The sequence below is a fragment of the Lotus japonicus genome, chromosome 3 (genome assembly GCF_012489685.1).
Source record: "Lotus japonicus ecotype B-129 chromosome 3, LjGifu_v1.2".
Classification (NCBI taxonomy): Eukaryota; Viridiplantae; Streptophyta; class Magnoliopsida; order Fabales; family Fabaceae; genus Lotus; species Lotus japonicus.
In genome coordinates, this window is record NC_080043.1 from 35,550,714 (window position 1) to 35,572,114 (window position 21,401).

Below are 21,401 nucleotides of genomic sequence, written 5' to 3' on the forward strand. Positions count from 1 at the left end.
CTATGTGAATCTCCTTGTCGTTAATGTTGGTTTGGTGAGTTCTTATATCTAATAAGACTTATGCTTGCCGAAATTTGGAGCAACATGTGGTTATCCTAACTTGATTATTGAATTTGAAAATTGTTGATTGAGTGACTATAGAGGTCACGATATTTTGTTGGCTAACTTGGGCATGTAGGGCTTGAGACTTGAAGTGGAAATGAGATGATAATTTGTCCCATGAGATTGTCCAATTCTTCGGAATGTTTTGGATTACTTGAAGTGGCAATGAGATGATTAATTTCCCATGAGATTGTCCCATTCTTCAAAATGTTTTGGATCACTTGAAGTGGCAATGAGATGGTTATTTGTCCCATGAGATTGCCCTATTCTTCAGAATGTTTTGAATTACTTGAAGTGGCAATGAGGTGGTGTTGTCTCACGTGATTGTTCCATCTTGAGAGACGTTCTTGATCGATCCATCTTGGTAGTAGCATACAGTTGCACTATAGGACACTAACATTGAGTTTTGTTGATATTTCATTTGATTCTATGTTGTTGGGTGTGTTGTCATCTATCTTGAATTAAGTTGTTAGCTTATCTATCATGTCATGGATTTAAATTTGAATAACATGTTTTTCCTTTATGTGAAGTGATTTTGTGGAGTTAAACATTTCCGTTTGCTACCTGTTGTTTGGGCGCTTAACGCTATTAGGCGATGGAGAACCTTCCGGTGAAGCTTAACCTACGTCCGAGTCGAAGAGGAGAGCTTGAAGACGGTGGAGTAAAGATGAGAGAGGAAGTTTGATATTTTTCGTGGGCTTCATTTGAGTCTTCTTCGCCATCCGAAAACTCTGTTTACCAAAACCTTATTTTTGGCACTTGACTAAGTGTGCATTTCCTGTACAAAGGTGAGGACAAAACTCAACCATACACCACCTAAATGGGCCAAGCCCATGTCCAATAGATACCTACTCTCAAGACTATTCACTCCTCTTAACATTGTGAACCATGAGTACAAAGGTTCAACCCTAAGCCTATCAGCCGTAATACAAGTTTAAAACAACCAAATAAATCCCTAAATGAAAAAACACATAAGAAGCTATCAAGAACCCTAAGAGTACCATGTCCTTTGTATACTCAAAAATAGGTAGAATTGGCAAAGAGACTATATATGAATGTAGTGAATATCTAGCCTTCTTTGCCTTGGACCTTGTAGTCAGTCCAACAAGTGCCTACAAGCTACCCCAACCCTCGTTAATGGAAGTTTCTGCCTAGCATGCATCATTCCCTTATCTTCAAGATGATTCATCCTCAAATCATAATCATGATTCATGACATAAATGTTTTAAATTATATAAAGGCTTAATAGCTCTTTTGGTCCTCACTTATCACAATTTTGCACTTTTAGTCTCTCTAGGAAAAAATTAGCAAAAATAGTCCCTCACATTTACACACTTTTGCGGTTTTAGTTCAAATAGGGATCATTTTTGCAAATAAATAAGCAATGTGGAGGACCAAAAGTAATAATTATTTTATTGGGGACCAAAAGTGCAAAACCGTGATAAGTGAGGGATCAAAAGAGCTATTAAGCCTTATATAAAATAGTAAAGGTCAACTAAATATTTTTACATAAAGTTTTAAATTTCTTTATTCAACCAACATTTGTCAACAAAGTGTGGCCAAAGTTGGAAAACCGTGGCGTATTACAATAGGCCATGCTCACGTATCACACATTTGGGAAATAGTGGCAAAGTTGTGGCAGAAGTGTTTGGCCATGGGCTTTTCTCACGTGACAACAATTTGTTACTCCTCCGTTCCAAAATATAGATTGTTTTAGGTTGTACATATTGTTTAAGAACTCATCATTTGATAAATATTTTGATTGAAATATCCCTATTTAAAGTTGTGTTATACTAAGGAGAGAGAAAAGTCATTATTGGTTGAGTGGATAGTGAGAGTTGTGATAGGTGAAAACTGAAAACTGAAGGTGGTATTTAAGAGATATAATATTAAATGAGAGTATATAAGAAAGAAAGAGAGAAAAAAATGCATTGATTTTACAAAACAACTTATATTTTGGAATATAGTACAAATTTTAAAACAATTTACATTTTGGAATTGAGGGAATAATAGCCGACCCTTGTTTCGGCATTCTGCCCACAGCAAACTCTACATCATCCAACCTATCTAACATGGCATACATCCTCACAATCCCACAATGGATTCGTCAGAGCACACAAGTTTTGACTGATGGACACAACTTTGTCATAGTTTCGAGTAGCTCCTCCATCTTTTCCACATGCCCTTGTTCAAGATACAATGCTACTAACATATCAGCCATGGTTTCGTTGACTTCCCACCTGGTATCTAGCACTGATAGAACTGGTAATTTTCCTCTGATTATTATTGATAAAACAGAGAGATTACAACGTAGAAGATCAATAGCAAATTGATCTGGAATCTAAGAAATACAAAGAATCTGAGATGATTTGGGGAAGAACAATGGAGATTAGGGTTTTCCCTTGAGATCCCACGATCTCAACTGGTTCCACAACCAGAACTAACTCTAATTTCCCGAATGACTTCACCAACAAGCTATCCCCTATTTATACTACAAAATTTTGCTAACTGCTTCTAACAACCTACAGCTGGCAACAACTGTTTATTTAACCAACTAATACTAATTACATCCTAGGTCCCCAATCTAATTCACTTCACATTAGAACCCCTTCTTCTAGAGTAGCCCCTTTCTTCTAGAGTAGAGAGTAGACCCTTTCTTCTAAGTAGACATGCTTGAACCTATCAATCACAAACCTAAAGAACTCCTCAGCTCGACCCAAACTCTTTTGTTTGCAATGCCCTTTAAGCATACTTTCCAGTATGGATACACTAGGTATGATTTCAGAAACCATCATTTCTTCAAAAATTTGATCAGCAATCTCAAAGTTTCGCGAATTAACACAGCCTAATATAAGGGATTCAAAAATTTGAAGAGAAGGACCAAGTCCAGCAGCCTTCTCAGCCGAGTACCAAGCTAACATCTCATCAACATTCCCTGACTTGGAGAAAATGAAATGAAGATATTATAGGTGTGAAAATCGGGCTTATAACGTTCTGAACTCTCCATGATCTCAAATAGACTATATGCTGTAACAATGTCATTGGAAGACAAGCAAGCACTAATAAGGGAATTAAAAACCAAGGACGAGGGTTTAACTCCAATAGTCTCCATAGAAGTAAACACGCGCATTCCTAGTGGCACATTCTTCAGCTTTCCACATAGCAAGATGAGCTCAGAGAAGAGACTATGGTCTTTTACATTCTCTTTCACCATTTTCTCCAAAATCCATTCCAAAACCTGACCAGTTAAAAATAATATGTAAGTGCATTGATTATCACAATCTCTATAGGCATCAAGCAACAGCAACAACAACAAAACTCTTTTCCCCTTTTTCTTCATAAGAATTAAAAAAAGACTATAATGCTCTGCTGCTCTGTTATGAAACAAACTATAGAGGCAGGCAGCCCAAGAAGAAGTATAACTCCTGATGGTGATAAGAGCTTGTTTGGATACGGGATTATTGGAACTTATCCACTAGAAAATTCAATAAAAACTCTTAAATAAGTGCTCTTTGGGATTATTGGAACTTATCCACTAGAAAATTCAATAAAAACTCTTAAATAAGTGCTCTTTGGTTTACATCCAAACGGGTACTATCTTTTTTTTTGTACATCGAAAAGATAAATTGTATTCGCCAGGAATCGATCCCTGGACCTCTCCTATCCAACCCGTATATCCCTCAATTCCTACCACTTGAGCTATCCAATGGGGACCCAAACGGGTACTATCAACAAGCTGAAACCACATTGTACATAAAATTCACCACAATGTTTATTGGCACAGTTAAGTTAGTTACCATTAAGAAACTCCATTTGGTTACAATTTAGCAAATTAATACTTGCAAATGTTAAACCCGTCTACTTATTTTTATTCGTATTGAACTAAACCAATTAGTACTGTTTTTAAGCAATTCATTCATACCCCAAAAAGTGAAAACCGAGAGTTGAGAAAAATAGTACCAGGCGAGCTTTATGAGAAGAAGAAGGGGTGAGAGATGTAACAAGCGAATCCCAGGATAGTTGTGAGCTTTGAAGGGAAGGTATTTCCTGATCCAGTGTCGTTTTGATGCGTGAATTGGGGACCTGAACTAGTTTCAGGAGAAGGGGATTATTTGAATTCAAATTTGCATGTTTGCAGAAGAAGGAATGCTGCTGAGAAACTGGAAACTACTCAAATCTCTTTCCCACTCTCCTTAAAACCCTAATAGCAAACGCCATGTTTTCATTTCGGTAGAGTTACTGAGAAAATATAGATAAATATGAGATTTTTTTAATTTTTTTTTGAAAGATAGTAAGAAGTCGTTACATCATCGCGAATCAAAGACTCCACTATCGGAGGGACCTCATTGTTCTATCCATGAACATTGAGATGAGGTATAATACTTAGAGTGTAAGGAACGTGATGTGAGATTCCTAGAGAGAATGAGAGCGTAACCACTTTAGAGAGAGAAAGTAACTGAATTTCAATCTTGTTATTTATCAAATGAGCCAAGAGTCCCTTACAATTGGTATTCATTCCCTATTTATAGATGTGGAGTTGGGCTTGGCGCCTCTAACCCTTCCTAATGGGTCAGTTGAGCCTCTGAGAGGAGGCCCAAGTCCCTGGTCCGCTCGTCGCCCTAAGCTGGTGCTCCTGGGCGAGGAACCTTGGGGTCTCGCCCAGTCCACAAGTCCACAAGACACCGAGCTCGAAGCATGAGAGCTAAGTGTGTCTTTAAGTAAAAAACTAAGGCGACGGCCATGAGAAGCTAATTAATGCTAAAACTTAGGGTTTAATAATGAAGAACAGTGGCCAACATGGCTTGGTAATTAAAGCTTTAAAATTAACATTTTGAATGTCTTTCCACGTTCCCCTGGCGGCTCAAGTCCACAAGCGGGCTTGCGGCGATGACGCTTGGTTCCCTCGCCTTGATTTTAGTTGTGGCCGCCGGAGTCCACGATGTCTTGACGCGTGTACACCACATGTAATGTCCTGAAACAATGCAAAGGTCAATGAATCTGCAGAACCTCAACTGTTATTCCCGAAATGCCCCTTCAAATCACAATTGAACCTGTCAATTTGATTTTGAACCAATGAGCTTCAGCCGTTGTAACCTTCCGCTTAACGCGTTGTTCCCACTTCCCGAAATCCGCGTCACACTCCCTCGAGTAATCATTTTATCTTGCCATGTCGAGGCACGATTCCCAACTGCTATTCTACCTAGCCTTTAAATTCTTCCTCTTTCCATCATTCATCACTTACTGTCAACTGTTCCCATATTCGTCCCTGGCTCTCATACTGGTTCCTTTCGCCGATCTTGCGAACTCAAAGCTCCGACCCTTCTTGCTCCTCTTCTCACAGTCCCTTCTTGGTTAGTTTTTCATCCCCTCTTTCTTATTCCATTTTTACGATGCCCTCTGTTGGGGCCCTTTCTTCTACGGAGGAAATCAAAGCTCATCGCTTGGAAACCTTTGCCACTCTCCCTTCCCCCATCTCGGAAGCTCCTGAACAAGGGATCCTTGACCAACCATCAGAGCTTTCTACCAGCGGCTCTATCGCTGACCTTGCCCGCAGGGCTGGTGGGCTTTGCTGTTCCCCGTTATTGGAGGACCTTCTTCGTACCACCGGATGCCGAGGGTAAGACCGCCCTTGGCAACACCGCGTCTTCAATGACCCAAAGTACTCCCACTTCTTCTTTGTATATGAATACTTGTTTCTTGATCTTGGCGTTAAACTCCCCTTCTCACCCTTTCTTACCCAAGTGCTGTGCGATATCAACGTTTCTCCTTGCCAACTTCACCCTCGTTCCTAGACCTATCTGAGGTGCTTTGAAATTCTCTGCCGTAGTGTTGATGTGGCGCCTTCTCCTGCCTTCTTTTATTTTTTCTTTGAAGCAGATTCTCGATCCCTGGGGACCCACGGTTGGGTCGTTCTGGTGCCCCGGCTGGGTCGAGAACGATTTATCCCTTATCAGGTTGGTTCCGAATCTTACTTGGCCCGCCGGTACTTCCGGGTCGTCGTCCACCCTGCTTACCCCTCGTCATTCACACAGAAGGAAGGGAGAGCCCTTTTTCCATTTTATTGGACACAGTGTCCCAGACCCATATCCGATTCTCCCAAAACGTCTTCCTCTTCTAGAGAAAATTTCGCCATTGGGGTCTTATCCCAGCTTCCCCTTTTTAGTTGCGCTGAACTACTTGGCGCTCCTCCGGGCTCCAAGTTGTTCCCTCGATTAGGTTTCCCCTTTTACCGTCTTCTTCACACCTTCCTCCGAATCTCTTCGTTTCTGATGATTTTCCCTTTTTGCTTTTCAGGAAGTATGAAGTTCTCTACGGTCGATCTGCTGGAGGCCTTTCTCTGCGGGAACGTTAAGGCGCCCTCTCCGGTCCAGGTTGGAGAGAAAAGGCGAAGCTCGCCGGTGGGCGATGGTTCTCCCAAGAAGAGGAAGCTAGGCGAGCTAAGCTCTCTAGTTGCACCTTTGACTGTCTCGGGCGATGGGTCCATCGCGCCCGACCCCATTGTCCTGGATAGCGCACACGATTCCTTGGCGCCCGATCAGCACGGCGAGGTGATCGCTTCCCCAGCCGTGGGTACATCTCGTCCCCTAACTTCAACGGCGGGCCAGCAGCCACCGTCCTCTGTCCGCCCTCCGTCTCCTCCGCCCGTCCAGACTACTCATGGTTCATCAGCCCCTAGCTCTCCTAGGGTTGGTGGTGGGGAAGAAAATCTTTCCTCGGACCGCCCAAAGGACCCTTCCAGCAGCCCTTCCACCGACCCTTTTTCCTTCTTGCTTTCTCACCCTTATCTTGAAAAATTGAGGGAAGTTCCCAGCCAAAACCCGCAGGACGTTGCCCAAGAAGCTGTGTCGAATCTTCTCCGTGCCGGTTGTTTGTTCGCCCAAGTGGTTTGGAAGGCTCGGCCCCTCACCGGAATTGCAGGGCTTCGCCAGGAGGTGGAAAAACTGCATTCTATCAACCTTCAAGCCAACAAGACCTGCTCCAATTTGTCCAACCTGTTGGCATCTGAGGTGGATAGGACAAAGAAGATGCAGAAGAAACTCGCGGAAGCGAAGCTTGCACAGATAGCGGCGGACGAGAAAGAGAGGAAGCTTGAAGTCCAGATCGAGGAGCTCCGTAAGGACCTTGGCACCAAGGAGGCCATCATTACTTCTTAGGAGGAAACCCTTGCTGCTAAGGACAAGGAGATTGCTGATTTGCTCGAAAGACTGGCGGAAAAAGGTAAGATACTTGCTGAGGCCCGGTCGGATTTGGAATCGAAATGCAAACTCTTGGCTGAGAAGGATGCCCAGGCCATCGCCTTGGAGAAGAAGATAAGGAAGGAGGCTGCTCACGCGGCGGCTAATGAGCGTATCCGCGGCTTCCTAATTTCCAAGGCTCAAGTCAAGCGCCTCCATCCTACTATTAACCTTGACCTCCTGGGGGCTTTCAAGAAGGTTACCCCCACCGGAATGGTGGGTCCAGAAGATCCGCCGGAAGTTGCTTGCGTTGACCTTGGAGACGCTGTGGAATAAGAGAAAAAGATATAATGTTAACCTATTTCGAGTTATTGTAACGCTTAGTACCTCTTTACTTCGTTTAAACTTTTTGTTTGTATTTTACTTTCAAGTTAATCGATTCAGCTTTACTTCTTTATGTTTTATGCTTGTTTTAGCGCTTTTTAGAGTTTTTCTCTCTCGCACCCTCCATAGTTCCTTTGTTCCTGAATTACGTCTGACGACATTGATGGTGTGCCTTGTTTAACTAGGACTTTTGCTCCGTTTTTGAACCGAGGCTTTGTCCACACCATATTTCCCGTAAGAGCAGGTGCAGCCTCGCCAATTTTGTCTTGTCGAGGACTTATTGCTGCTAGGGACCCAATGGCCATATAGGTTTACCCAGACTTATGCCTAGTTAGGTTCGCTCGCCCATATTTCGGGGAGTTTTTTAGGATAAAAAGCTTATCCGCACACGTCGTCAACGAGTGACGGCGAGCTGCGTCGGCTTTTCCGGAGCGATCCCCAGACATCAAGGTCGTGTTGGGATCACCATCTTTAGGGAATTTTTCCCACCTAGCTCTCGCCGCAATTCATTGTGATTGAAATTGCTGGATACAATTTTTGTATTTTCAATCAGACGTGATAGTCAACAAACTCCCAAGATGGAGAACAAGAACGTGTCTTTGTTTTTACTATTTTAGGCGCTTTGGCCAACAAACTCCCGAAATGGAGAACAAGAATATGCTTCTTTGTTTTTAACCCTTCAATCTTCGCGAGACGTGCCCAGCTGATCATCCTCGCGCCGAAGCCAGCTCCCTGTCAATCCTTTAGCTGTAATAGTATTTCAGGTTCGCCGCGTTCCAGGAACGCGGCACTCGCCTTCCGTCTAAGCTCTCCAGGTGATAAGCCCCTTTTCCTAAGGCCTTCAAAATTCTGTAGGGTCCTTCCTAGATTGGACTCAACTTGTTTCCAGTGTTCCCGGTTCGTTTCTTAAGCACCAGGTCCCCCTTCTGCATCGCCCTCGGACGTACTTTCGAGTCGTACTTTGCCGTAGCTCGCTGCTTCATCGCATCCTCTCTGATGTGAGCCTCATCGTGTGTTTCCGACAACAAATCTAACTCCACCGCCATGTTGGAAGAATTCTCGCCCTCAAACCGCGGTGCTGTTCGCCAATAACTGTTGTCTATTTCTACGGGCAACATAACGTCCGCCCCATAGGCCATCCTGAATGGAGTTTCCCCAGTGGTTGAGTGCTGCGTTGTGTTGTAGGACTAGATTACAACCAGGAGTTCGTCCAACCAGGCTCCCTTCGCCTCCGAGAGCCGGCGCTTCAAACCCTGCAAGATTACCTTATTTGCTGACTCTGCTTGCCCGTTAGTTTGAGGATGTTCCACTAAAGAGAACCTTCTCTGAATACCCATCTCTTCGCAAAATTCTCTTGTTTGGTTACTTGCAAACGACGTCCCATTGTCTGAAACGATCGCCCTTGGTACCCCGAACCGGCATACGATTCTTTTCCAGTAGAAACCTACGATCTTGGCTGGAGTAATGCTTGCGAGGGGTTGGGCTTCCACCCATTTGGTGAAGTAGTCCACCGCTATGAGGATGAACTTCATTTGTGACCCGACGAGGTCAACTCCCCACATGGCGAAGGGTCATGGGGAGCTGATTGTGGCCAATTGTTTCGGTGGGGCCCTGGGCAAGTCTGCAAATACTTGACACTTTTCGCATTTCTTCACGAATTCTGCACAGTCTTTTCTTATCGTGGGCCAGTAAAAACCCGCTCTGAGGACTTTGCTTAACAGAGACCTTATTCCGATGTGGCTAGCGCAAACCCCCCCGTGAACCTCTGCCATAACAACCTCATACTTCCCAGGTGGAAGACACCTCAGGAAGGGCGAACTAAATCCTCGTCGAAAGAGTATCCCATCGAGTAACGTGTAGTGTCCCACTTCTCTCCTTTGTTCCTTTGAGTACTTCACTACCTCACTAGGCTCTCCCGCCAAGATATCTACAATGGGGTCCATCCAAGTTTCTTGGCGGTCAACTGAGGCTACCAACTCTCCTTCTATGCTAGGACTGGCGAGCGTCTCTTGGATCACACTTCGATTATTTCCAGGCTTCTGAGTCCTTGCCAATTTTGCTAGGGCATCCGCCCTTTGATTCTGCGCCCTTGGCACGAACTCAACTACGACCTCTTGCAATCGACCCATCAATAGCCGTACGCGCTCCAGATATTTTATCAAGGCTGGTTCCTTGGTTTGCCACTAGCAGCGAGTCCGTTCTAACCACCAAACTGTCGATTTGCACCTCAATTGCTAGCTTCAGACCTGCGATCAGAGCTTCATATTCTGCCTGATTATTGCTGGCTTTAAACTGGAATCTGAGGGACTGCTCTAATACCAACTCCCTAGGCCCTTGTAGCGTGACCCCTGCTCCACTTCCGTTGTCGTTCGATGACCCATCCACAAACAACGTCCATTGCGTGATCACCTTTTCACCGTCTTCGGGCGTTAACTCCACCACAAAATCAGCTAAAGTCTGTGCACCGACCTTCCCCCTTTTGTCATATTGCAAACCGTATTCCGATAACTCAATCGACCACGCGACGAGTCTTCCTGACAAATCTGGCTTCTGCAACACCTGTCTCAGAGGAAGATCAGTCCTTATTTTTACTTGAAAGCTTTGAAAGTAAGGTCTTAAGCGTCTGGCGGTAACGAGGACGGCGAGCGCTGCCTTCTTTATCTTTTGATACTTGATTTCCGCCCCTTGAAGTGTATGGCTTACAAAGTAAACTATTTTTTGTTCTCCATCTACCTCCTGGAGGATTACTGAGCTGATCGCACGATCGCTGGCGGAAAAATACAAGTGCAAAGGAAAACCCTGGACAAGCTTCGATAGAACAGGCGGTGCGGACAACATCTCTTTAAGGCGGTTAAAGGCTTCTTCGCACTCTGAACTCCATTCAAATGTCGCGTTCTTCTTGAGGTATTTGAAGAACGGGGCCGATTTGTCGCCCGAATGAGGGAGAAACCTGGATAGGGCCGCAATCCGCCCCGTCAGGCGCTGCACCTCCTTCACACTACTTGGGCCTTTCATTTCCTGGAACGCCTTACACTTATCTGGATTGATCTCAATTCCTCTCGACGTAATCATGAAGCCTAAGAACTTCCCGCCCTGTATACCAAAAGAACACTTTTCCGGATTGAGCCTCATGTTATGCTTTCGGAGCTTGCCGAAAGCTTCTGTTAAATCCTCGTGATGGCTTGATCCCAAAACTGACTTTACGATCATATCATCAACGTATACCTCCATGTTCCTTCCTACTTGGCCCTCAAATACCCTATCCATCAACCACTGATACGTCGCCCCCGCATTCTTCAGTCCGAAGGGCATGGTCTGATAATAGTAGTTTACCCTGGTGGTCATAAAGGTCGTTTTATCTTCATCCGACGGGTGCATCTTGATTTGGTGATATCCCAAATAGGCATCCATCAGACTCAGCAGCTCATTTCCGGACGCGCATCCACTAACTTGTCTATGCTTGGTAATGGGTAAGAATCTTTTGGACATGCCTTGTTCAGGTCTGTGTAGTCCACACACATTCGCCATTTCCCATTCGCCTTCTTTACCATCACCACATTCGCCAGCCAGGTAGGATACTTAATTTCCCGGATAAAGTCTGCCGCCAGTAATTTGTTTACCTCTTGTTGGATTGCTTTCTCCTTTTCATCGCCCATTCGTCGGTGTGTCTGGGTCACTGGTTTAATTTCTGGATTCAGCGCCAGCCTGTGGCAAATGAAGTCCGGGTCTATTCCTGGCATGTCCTTGTGACTCCGAGCAAAAAGATCCAAATTCTCGCCCAAGTCCGGGTCAGTCAGTCTGGTCCCTATTTTGAGCATTTTCTCGCCAAATTTCAGTGCCTTGGTTTCCTCGATTGGCGTGGGCCTGTTGACTCGCCCTTCGCCCCTTGTATCTTGGTTTTCTTCCGGCGCCTCGACCTCGTTGCATCGGTGTCCTACCGAGGCGCTCCTTTTCCCGTACCGATCTACCGCGTTGCAGTAGCACTCCCTTGCAGTCTTCGGGTCCACAGCAACTCTCCCAATTCGTCCATTTGGCAAAGGATATTTAACCGCCAAATGTGTCGTCGAGATCACGGCGCACAGTCGGTTTAAGGTGTTTCTGCCAATTATCATGTTGTAAGGTCCCTCCGCTCCTAGGATTAAGTATCTCACCTTCAGCGTCCTAGCGTTCTCTCGCTCGCCAAATGCGGTGTCAAGGTCAAGGACGCCTCTCACCCATACTTGCTCGCCCGCAAATCCCACCAAAGTCCCTGCATAAGGAGTGAAGTCTCCTTCATTCAAACCGAGCCGATCAAACACTCCGCCGTAAATGATGTCCACTGAACTCCCTTGATCCAAAAGTACTCGTTGTACATTGAGTTGGTTGACGCGAAGGAGGATTACAATCGGATCGTCCAGATGCGGCTTTACACCGAAGAAGTCATCGGATGAAAAGGTAATGTCTGGGTGTGAAAAGCCGAAAGGAACCTCCTTGACTGCGTTCACCGCCCTGGCGTAGCGCTTTCTAGCTGCACTTGTGACTCCTCCTCCTCCAAACCCTCCAGCTATCGTGTTTACTCCTTTAGGTATCAAAGCATTACCGCCCTGTGTTTTAATAGGTTCTCCTGCCGCTATCAGCTTTCTCACCTCGCGCTGCAACGTGCGACATTCCTCTGTGATGCGGCCCATGGCCTGGTGATAGGCGCACCATTCACCTCCCGGTTTGCCGCTCATTCGCGTCGCTCGTGGTTCCCGGAGATTCTCTGCTTCGCACGATCTGTCCAAGCACGCCAGCTTTCCTTTTGGAGACGAATTCCTCCACTCCCTCGAGGATTTCCAATAGCATTTCCTCTGCAATGTCCAAAGCTCTGCTGCTGTATTCGCCCTTCGGACCTCTGTGTCCTGCTGCTTCAGGCGACTATTGACGTCACGAATCAGCCACCTCCAATCCTTGTGAGCGTCCAACGGCTGAGGTGATGGCGGTTCTTCTCCTGAAGGTTCCAATAAGGAGACTGAGGATTCCGCTTCCTCACCGCGCCGCCTTCCATACGCGCGGCGCGAATCACGCTCGTGTTTCATCCTTCTTTTACTTCGTCGATGTTGTGCTTCCATCAAGTGTCACTAGCGAATCAAGAATTTAACCGAAAATCAAGAAACCAAAGAGAATTGCACGGAAAATCGAACTTCTTTCAGCCAAATCACAATCCACGTAGTCCGAGAATCGTAATCTACCGGTCCCCACAGACGGCGCCAAATATTCTATCGATGAACATTGAGATGAGGTATAGTACTTAGAGTTTAAGGAACGTGATGTGAGATTCCTAGAGAGAATGTAAGCGTAACCGCTTTAGAGAGAGAAAGTAACTGAATTTCAATCTTTTTATTTCTCAAATGAGCCAAGAGTCCCTTACAATTGGTATTCATCCCCTATTTATAGATGTGGAGTTGGGCTTGGCGCCTCTAACACTTCCTAATGGGTCGGTTGGGCCTCTGGGAGGAGGCCCAAGTCCCTGTTCCGCTCGTCGCCCTAAGCTGGTGCTCCTGGGGCGAGGGACCCTGGGGTCTCGCCCAGTCCACTCATCAATCTAAACGGAATGGCCCAAATTCTCCGAACGGGTAGCCAAAAAGTCTGCTACCTTATTGCCAGTACGCTTAACAAAACAAAGCTCAAACGAATCAAAAAGTGGAACTAAGTCCCTACAATCCATAATGACTGAAAACAAATAGGAACACCCTGCTGCATTTTTCTGCCAATTTTGGAACAGAACCAAACAATCGGTTTCCAAAGCTACACGACGGAAGCCAAGCTCCACAACGAGATTGATTGCCCACCGGAACGCTGCTGCCTCAGCTAACAGCGGAGAGAGAGCCACCACTCCCGGAGATGTCGCCAACGCCATCACTTCGCCATGGAAATTCAGAGCCACACAGCCAAAACCCGATCCACCATTAGCAACCATGTTGCATCGAAATTGAACTTTGTGATGCCTTGAGTTGGTCGTTGCCAGCTTCTCGCAAGAGGTCTGATGTTCCCCCCACTCCTTTGCTCGTCCTTCGGTGGTCGAAGTGCATGCGCACGTTGCAGCAGCCTCTCCACCCGCGTCTCCACCCCATTGAATAGAAGATCATTCCTGGCCTCCCAAATAACGTAGCAAAAGGTACAGAAGGCCGCAACAACTTGTGGATCATGACTACCAACCAGCTTCTGTGAGAACTCATGGAACTCATCCTCCTCTGTCAACCGCAAACCCAAATCCGACGCAAACCACCAACGTTGGACAACCAGATAGTGGAGAAGAACATGAGATATCGACTTCGGCTGCACCTTACACCAGGGACATAGCACATCTACATCCATCCCTCTCGCCCGTAGCACCTCCCGCACCGGAAGAATTTTCAGGCAGCCTCTCCACACTAGCTCAATACAACGCTGAATTGCAGGGGCCTTCCACAACTGTTTCCAGAAACTTGAGGGGAGCTCGTGAGTAGATGATGAAGAAGGAGAACTTCTATCTGCCCTTGCTCGAGCCACGACGTACCCATACTTGGTATCATACTCACCATTGGATACATGGGGCCAGTACAAGAGATCATCCTGCTGTACCTGAGGGATAGGCAGCTGCAAAATACAATTAGTCGTAGTTGGCCAAAAGAGAAAATTCATCAGTTCACGGTCCCATTGGTTATGTCCTGGTCGGAGGAGGTTTGATACCGTCTTGACACCCAGATCATTTGCCAAATCCTCTCTGTAAATGAGTGGGCAACCTAGTGGAAGCCATCGCTCATCAGTAATATCGATGGCTACACCACTCCAAACTTGCCAACGAACCTCATCATCCAAAAGCCAACGTGACTGAAACAAGCTAGACCAAGTATAGCTTGGACTACTGCCTTTTTTCGCCTCCCACAAAGAACACTTTGGATAGTGCACAACCTTGTACACCCTTGACAACAATAGTTCTGGGTTGCGATATAGACGCCGCCAGTTTTTCGCCACAAGCGTTGTATTGAAAGCTTTAGAATCCCTAAAACCAAGCCCACCATCCACTTTACTACAGGACAACTTACTCCATTTAATCCTATGAAGGCCATGTTTGGAGGCATCTCCGTGTAAGATCAAGTTTTGATCGAGTAGTACAACTCTATGTTTTGATGATTACAAGTTAACATTTTAGTATGAACAATTATGGTACTCTAACGTGTTTTTCTGAGTGTGCTATTTACAGGCTCTAACCTCAATTCAATTTTACACAAATCAGAAGCACTATGCTAAAAGAGTGTCCCAAGCAACGCTTTCGCAATCTCTATGTTCACTCTGAACAGTAGAAAAGCTTCAGAAGATCTGAAGTCAAACAAGCTCTGATATGGACTCAGTCACTTGAAGTTCTGAAGATCCAGACGTTCTGACAACCCAGACACTCTGAAGGTTCAGATGTTCTGATGGTGTAGAAGACTCTGAAGATCCAGAAGCTGAAAAGTGGAGACTCTGAAGTCCAGAAGCAAGATGGCTCTGAAGACCAAGTACTTCCCGCTGAATTCAGATTCAGAAGGTACAACGGTCAGAGGATCCATGCTTCCCTCTGACTCTGATCAACGAGCTTCACAAGTTCCAACATGAAGCATTCCTCTGATCAGAAGTCTACTAGGTTAAAGGTCAAGTCACTATCCAAAGTACAAAAGCAAATGTACTATCCTGACGACCTACCTATCATTCTCAGCCACAACAGAAGCTGGAATTTCCAGAACTGCCCTCCAACGGTAGCATTCCCATGCAGCGTTCAAACCCTAATCCTTGGAGTATAAATAGAGGCTGAAGATTGAAAGATGCGGTTGGAAGAATCTCACACGCGCAAGCTATATACAAACTTTCTAAGCATTCTTTCATCTTGAATTCATTGTGTTTACCATTAGCTTTTCAGAAGCAATTTCTTTGTAAAAATTCTTTCTTAAAACAGTTGTTTAGTTACCTTTAGGAGATCAAGGTTGATCGGATCCTAGAGAAGACTAAGAGAGTGAATCTTAGTGTGAGCTAAGTCAGTGTATTGTTAGTCACTTGTAGGTTTCAAGTGCAGTTGTAACAAGTACCTGATTAGTGGATTGCCTTCATTCTAAGAAGGAAGAAATCACCTTAACGGGTGGACTGGATTAGCTTGAGTAATTCATCAAGTGAACCAGGATAAAATCCTTGTGTGCTTTTCTATCTCTTATCTTAAGCACTTTGTTCTCGAAAGATTTGTTAAAATCTTTAAGGTGGAAGTTTTATTCTGAAAACGTTATTCAAACCCCCCTTTTTACCGTTTTTCATACCTTCAATTGGTATCAGAGCGCAAGTTCTGATTACCACACCTAACAGTGTTCAGTGATCCGGGCCGGTGTGAAATACAAATGGCTACCACCAGTGAAACGCAAAAAGATGGTTACAATGCAAAGCCCCCCGTGTTCGACGGTCAAAGGTTCGAATATTGGAAAGATAGAATTGAAAGTTTCTTTCTGGGCTTCGATGCAGATCTCCGGGATATTATTGTGGATGGCTATGAGCGTCCAGTTGATGAAGAAAGCAAGAAGATCTCTAGATCAGAGATGACTGCTGAACAAAAGAAGCTTTACTCACAGCACCACAAAGCTAGAGCTATTCTTCTGAGTGCCATTTCCTATGAAGAGTACCAGAAGATTACAGATCGTGAGTTTGCCAAGGGCATCTTTGAATCCCTGAAGATGTCTCATGAAGGAAACAAGAAAGTGAAAGAATCAAAGGTGTTGTCTTTGATCCAGAAGTACGAGTCCTTCATCATGGAGCCCAACGAGTCTTTAGAGGACATGTTTTCCAGATTTCAGTTGCTGGTAGCTGGAATAAGACCTCTCAACAAAAGCTACACTACAAAAGATCATGTCATAAGGGTCATCATAAGTCTTCCTGAAAGCTGGATGCCTTTAGTGACTTTAATAGAGCTTACAAGAGATATTGAGCGTATGAGTTTAGAAGAACTCATCAGCATACTGAAATGTCATGAGCTGAAGCGCAAGGAGATGCAAGATTTGAGGAAGAAATCTATAGCCTTGAAATCCAAATCTGAGAAGGCTAAATCTGAGAAGTCAAAAGCTCTCCAAGCTGAAGCAGAAGAATCTGAAGAAGCATCAGAAGATTCTGATGAAGATGAGCTGACTCTGATTTCAAAAAGGCTCAACCGTATCTAGAAGCACAAGCAGAGCAAGTACAAGGGCTCTAGAAAGGCCAAAGGAAAGTCTGAATCCTCAGGCCAGAAGAAGTCCTCAATTAAGGAAGTCACATGCTTTGAGTGCAAAGAATAAGGGCACTACAAGAGTGACTGTCCAAAACTGAAAAAGGACAAGAGACCAAAGAAGCACTTCAAGACAAAGAAAAGTCTGATGGTGACTTTTGACGAATCAGAGTCAGAGGATGTTGACTCTGATGGTGAAGTTCAAGGACTCATGGCTATTGTCAAAGACAAAGGAGCAGAGTCAAAGGATGTAGCTGACTCTGACTCAGCATCAGAAGAAGATCCTAACTCAGACGATGAAAATGAGGTATTCGCTTCTTTCTCAACCTCTGAACTGAAACATGCTTTGTCTGATATTATGGATAAGTATAACTCTTTATTGTCTAAGCATAAAAAGTTGAAAAAGGACTTATCTGCTGCTTCTAAGACTCCTTCTGAACATGAGAAAATTATTTCTGATTTGAAAAATGATAACCATGCTTTAGTGAATTCTAACTCTGTGCTTAAGAACCAAATTGCTAAGTTAGAAGAAGTTATTGCCTGTGATGCCTCTGATAGAAAGCATGAATCTAAATATGAAAAATCCTTTCAAAGATTCCTGGCTAAAAGCGTAGACATAACCTTAATGGCTTCAATGATCTATGGCGTAAGCAGAAATGGAATGCATGGCATTGGCTATTCTAAACCAATTAGAAATGAGCCTCCTATGCCTAAAGCTAAATCTTTATATGAATGCTTTGTTCCCTCTGGTACTGTATTGCCTGACCCTTTACCTGCTGAAGTTGCTAAACCCCCTCTCAAAAAGGGATCCTTCTCCATGTCTAAATATCATGCAAAAATTCCTTTACATTACCATGTTGAGAAACCCAAGGTGATCAGAACCTCTGGGGTAACTAACAAGAGAGGACCCAAAAAGTGGGTACCTAAGGATAAGATTATCTATGTTGCAGATATCCTTGATAGCTCCACTGAAACACCAATCATGGTATCTGGACAGTGGATGCTCGCGTCACATGACGGGAGAAAGGCGTATGTTCCAAGAGCTAAAACTTAAGCCTGGAGGCGAAGTTGGCTTTGGTGGCAACGAAAAGGGTAAAATTGGTTGTACTGGTACTATTTGTGTAGATAGTAGTCAATGCATTGACAATGTTTTATTGGTAGACGACTTAACTCATAACTTATTGTCTATAAGTCAATTAGCTGACAAGGGTTATGATGTTATCTTCAATCAAAAGTCCTGCCAGGCTGTAAGTCAGATTGATGGCTCTGTTCTGTTTAACAGCAAGAGGAAGAACAACATTTACAAGATCAGATTATCTGAGTTGGAGGCTCAGAATGTGAAGTGCCTTCTGTCTGTTAATGAAGAGCAATGGGTATGGCATAGACGGTTAGGGCATGCCAGTATGAGAAAGATTTCTCAGCTGAGTAAGCTCAACCTTGTCAGGGGCTTACCCACTCTGAAGTTCTCTTCAGACGCTCTTTGTGAAGCATGTCAGAAAGGCAAATTCACAAAAGTCTCTTTCAAGGCAAAGAATGTTGTATCAACCTCAAGGCCGTTGGAACTTCTGCATATCGACCTGTTTGGACCAGTGAAAACTGAGTCTATAGGTGGCAAGAGATATGGGATGGTCATTGTTGACGACTATAGCTGTTGGACATGGGTAAAATTTCTAACCCGCAAGGATGAGTCTCATGTTGTGTTCTCTACCTTCATAGCCCAAGTGCAAAACGAGAAGGCTTGTAGGATTGTGCGTGTCAGAAGTGACCATGGTGGAGAGTTTGAGAATGAAAAGTTTGAGAGTCTGTTTGATTCCTATGGAATTGCACATGATTTATCTTGTCCTAGAACTCCTCAACAAAATGGTGTTGTTAAGAGGAAGAATAGAACTCTTCAGGAGATGGCTAGAACCATGCTCCAAGAAACTGGCATGGCCAAGCACTTTTGGGCAGAGGCAGTAAACACAGCGTGTCACATTCAGAACAGAATCTCTGTGAGACCAATTCTGAATAAGAATCCTTATGAATTGTGGAAGAATATAAAACCCAACATTTCTTATTTTCATCCTTTTGGTTGTGTTTGTTATGTTCTTAACACTTAGGATAGATTGCATAAGTTTGATGCTAAATCTTCTAAATGCTTATTACTTGGTTACTCTGATCGATCTAAAGGTTTTAGATTCTATAATACTGATGCTAAAATAATTGAAGAATCTATTCATGTTAGATTTGATAATAAGCTTGACTCTGATCAGTCAAAGCTAGTTGAGAAGTTTGCAGATTTAAGCATAAATGTTTCTGACAAAGATGAAGCTCCAGAAGAAGTTGAGCCAGAGGAAGATGAACCAGAAGAAGCTGGTCCCTCTGATTCACAATCTCAGAAGAAGAGCAGAATCAATGCGGCTCATCCTAAGGAATTGATTCTGGGCAACAAAGATGAACCAATCAGAACTAGATCAGCCTTCAGACCCTCTGAAGGGACCTTACTTAGTCTGAAAGGATTAGTGTCCTTAATTGAACCCAAGTCAATTGATGAAGCTCTTCAGGACAAGGACTGGATTCTGGCTATGGAAGAAGAATTGAATCAATTCTCCAAGAATGACGTTTGGAGCCTAGTGAAGAAACCTCAGAGTGTTCATGTGATTGGAACCAAATGGGTGTTCAGAAACAAGTTGAATGAGAAAGGTGATGTCGTCAGAAACAAGGCAAGGTTAGTTGCTCAAGGCTACAGTCAGCAGGAAGGAATAGACTACACTGAAACATTTGCTCCAGTAGCAAGACTAGAAACAATCAGACTGCTGATCTCTTTCTAAGTGAATCACAACATAATTCTTCATCAGATGGATGTTAAGAGTGCCTTCCTAAATGGATACATATCAGAGGAAGTCTACGTTCATCAACCCCCAGGTTTTGAAGATGAGAAGAACCCAGACCATGTTTTCAAGTTGAAGAAATCTCTCTATGGTCTGAAGCAAGCTCCCAGAGCATGGTATGAGAGACTCAGCTCATTCCTTCTGGAAAATAAGTTTGTAAGGGGTAAAGTAGATACAACTTTCTTTTGCAAAACTTACAAAGATGATATATTAATTGTGCAAATTTATGTTGATGATATTATATTTGGCTATGCTAATCAATCTCTATGCAAAGAATTTTCTAAGATGATGCAGGCTGAATTTGAGATGAGTATGATGGGAGAATTCAAGTACTTTCTGGGAATACAAGTTGATCAAACACCAGAAGGAACATATATCCATCAGAGTAAATACACTAAAGAACTTCTGAAGAAGTTCAACATGCTGGAATCTACAATTGCCAAGACTCCAATGCATCCTACATGCATTCTGGAGAAAGAAGATGCAAGTAGTAAAGTTTGTCAGAAGCTCTATCGTGGTATGATAGGATCACTTCTATACTTGACTGCATCTAGGCCAGATATATTGTTTAGTGTTCATTTATGTGCTCGTTTCCAATCAGATCCGAGGGAAACCCACTTAACAATTGTTAAGAGGATCCTGAGATATCTGAAAGGCACCACTAACCTTGGCTTGATGTATAAGAAAACATCAGAGTATAAGCTTTCAGGTTATTGTGATGTTGATTATGCTGGAGATAGAACAGAGAGAAAAAGCACTTCTGGAAATTGTCAATTTCTGAGAAGCAATTTAGTCTCATGGGCAAGCAAGAGGCAATCAACCATTGCACTATCTACTGCAGAGGCAGAATATATCTCAGCAGCAATATGCAACACTCAGATGCTCTGGATGAAACATCAGTTGGAGGATTATCAAATCCTTGAGAGCAATATCCCAATCTATTGTGATAACACTGCTGCAATCTCATTGAGTAAGAATCCTATCTTACACTCAAGGGCAAAACACATTGAGGTAAAGTATCATTTCATTCGAGATTATGTACAGAAGGGCGTACTTCTTCTGAAGTTTGTTGATACTGACCATCAATGGGCAGATATCTTTACAAAGCCCTTAGCAGAGGATAGATTTAATTTCATTCTGAAAAATCTGAATATGGACTTTTGTCCAGCATGAAGATGGATCAGAACCTTTGACTATGATGCTTCTTTATCAGAAGATGTCTAGTTCAGAAGATAACTCTATCAGAGGATAAATACCCATTGGTGCTGACTCTGAAGCTGAGACAGTAAACGTGTGTCAGTAATTATGATACATAGTTCCTTGTGCCCGTGTGACAGTCTGTTGTAATGAGTGTTGATGTGCTTCTCTCCTGTGTGTGATATGTGTATTAACTGTTGCTATAATGTCTTTAATTTTTAACCGTTGATTTTACTTTGCTTTTTGATCAACAACGGTTATTTTCCAAAACCCACTATACACACACGTTCTCCATCACTTCCGGATTCACTCTCTCTCTCTTCGATTTTCAAATCATTATTTCCCACGATCTCTCTCTCTCTCTCTATTCATTCTTTTCCTTTCTACCCAAAGCCTTCAACCGCTTCAAAATGGTGAAATCCAACAGAGGAGAAACTGCTGAAGGAACCAGATTTC

General features: G+C 43.8%; 1 protein-coding gene across 1 annotated transcript; it reads right to left on the bottom strand.

The window, feature by feature from the left end:
* Nucleotides 1-13,556: 13,556 nt before the first annotated feature.
* Nucleotides 13,557-14,712, bottom strand: LOC130744045 (uncharacterized). The gene is made up of 3 exons (XM_057596238.1): nucleotides 14,708-14,712; nucleotides 14,352-14,664; nucleotides 13,557-14,258 (listed from the first exon to the last, which is right to left on the bottom strand). The coding sequence occupies exons 1-3, from the start codon at nucleotides 14,710-14,712 to the stop codon at nucleotides 13,557-13,559; spliced, it is 1,020 nt and encodes a 339-aa protein (XP_057452221.1).
* Between the last annotated feature and the right edge of the window lie 6,689 nt (nucleotides 14,713-21,401).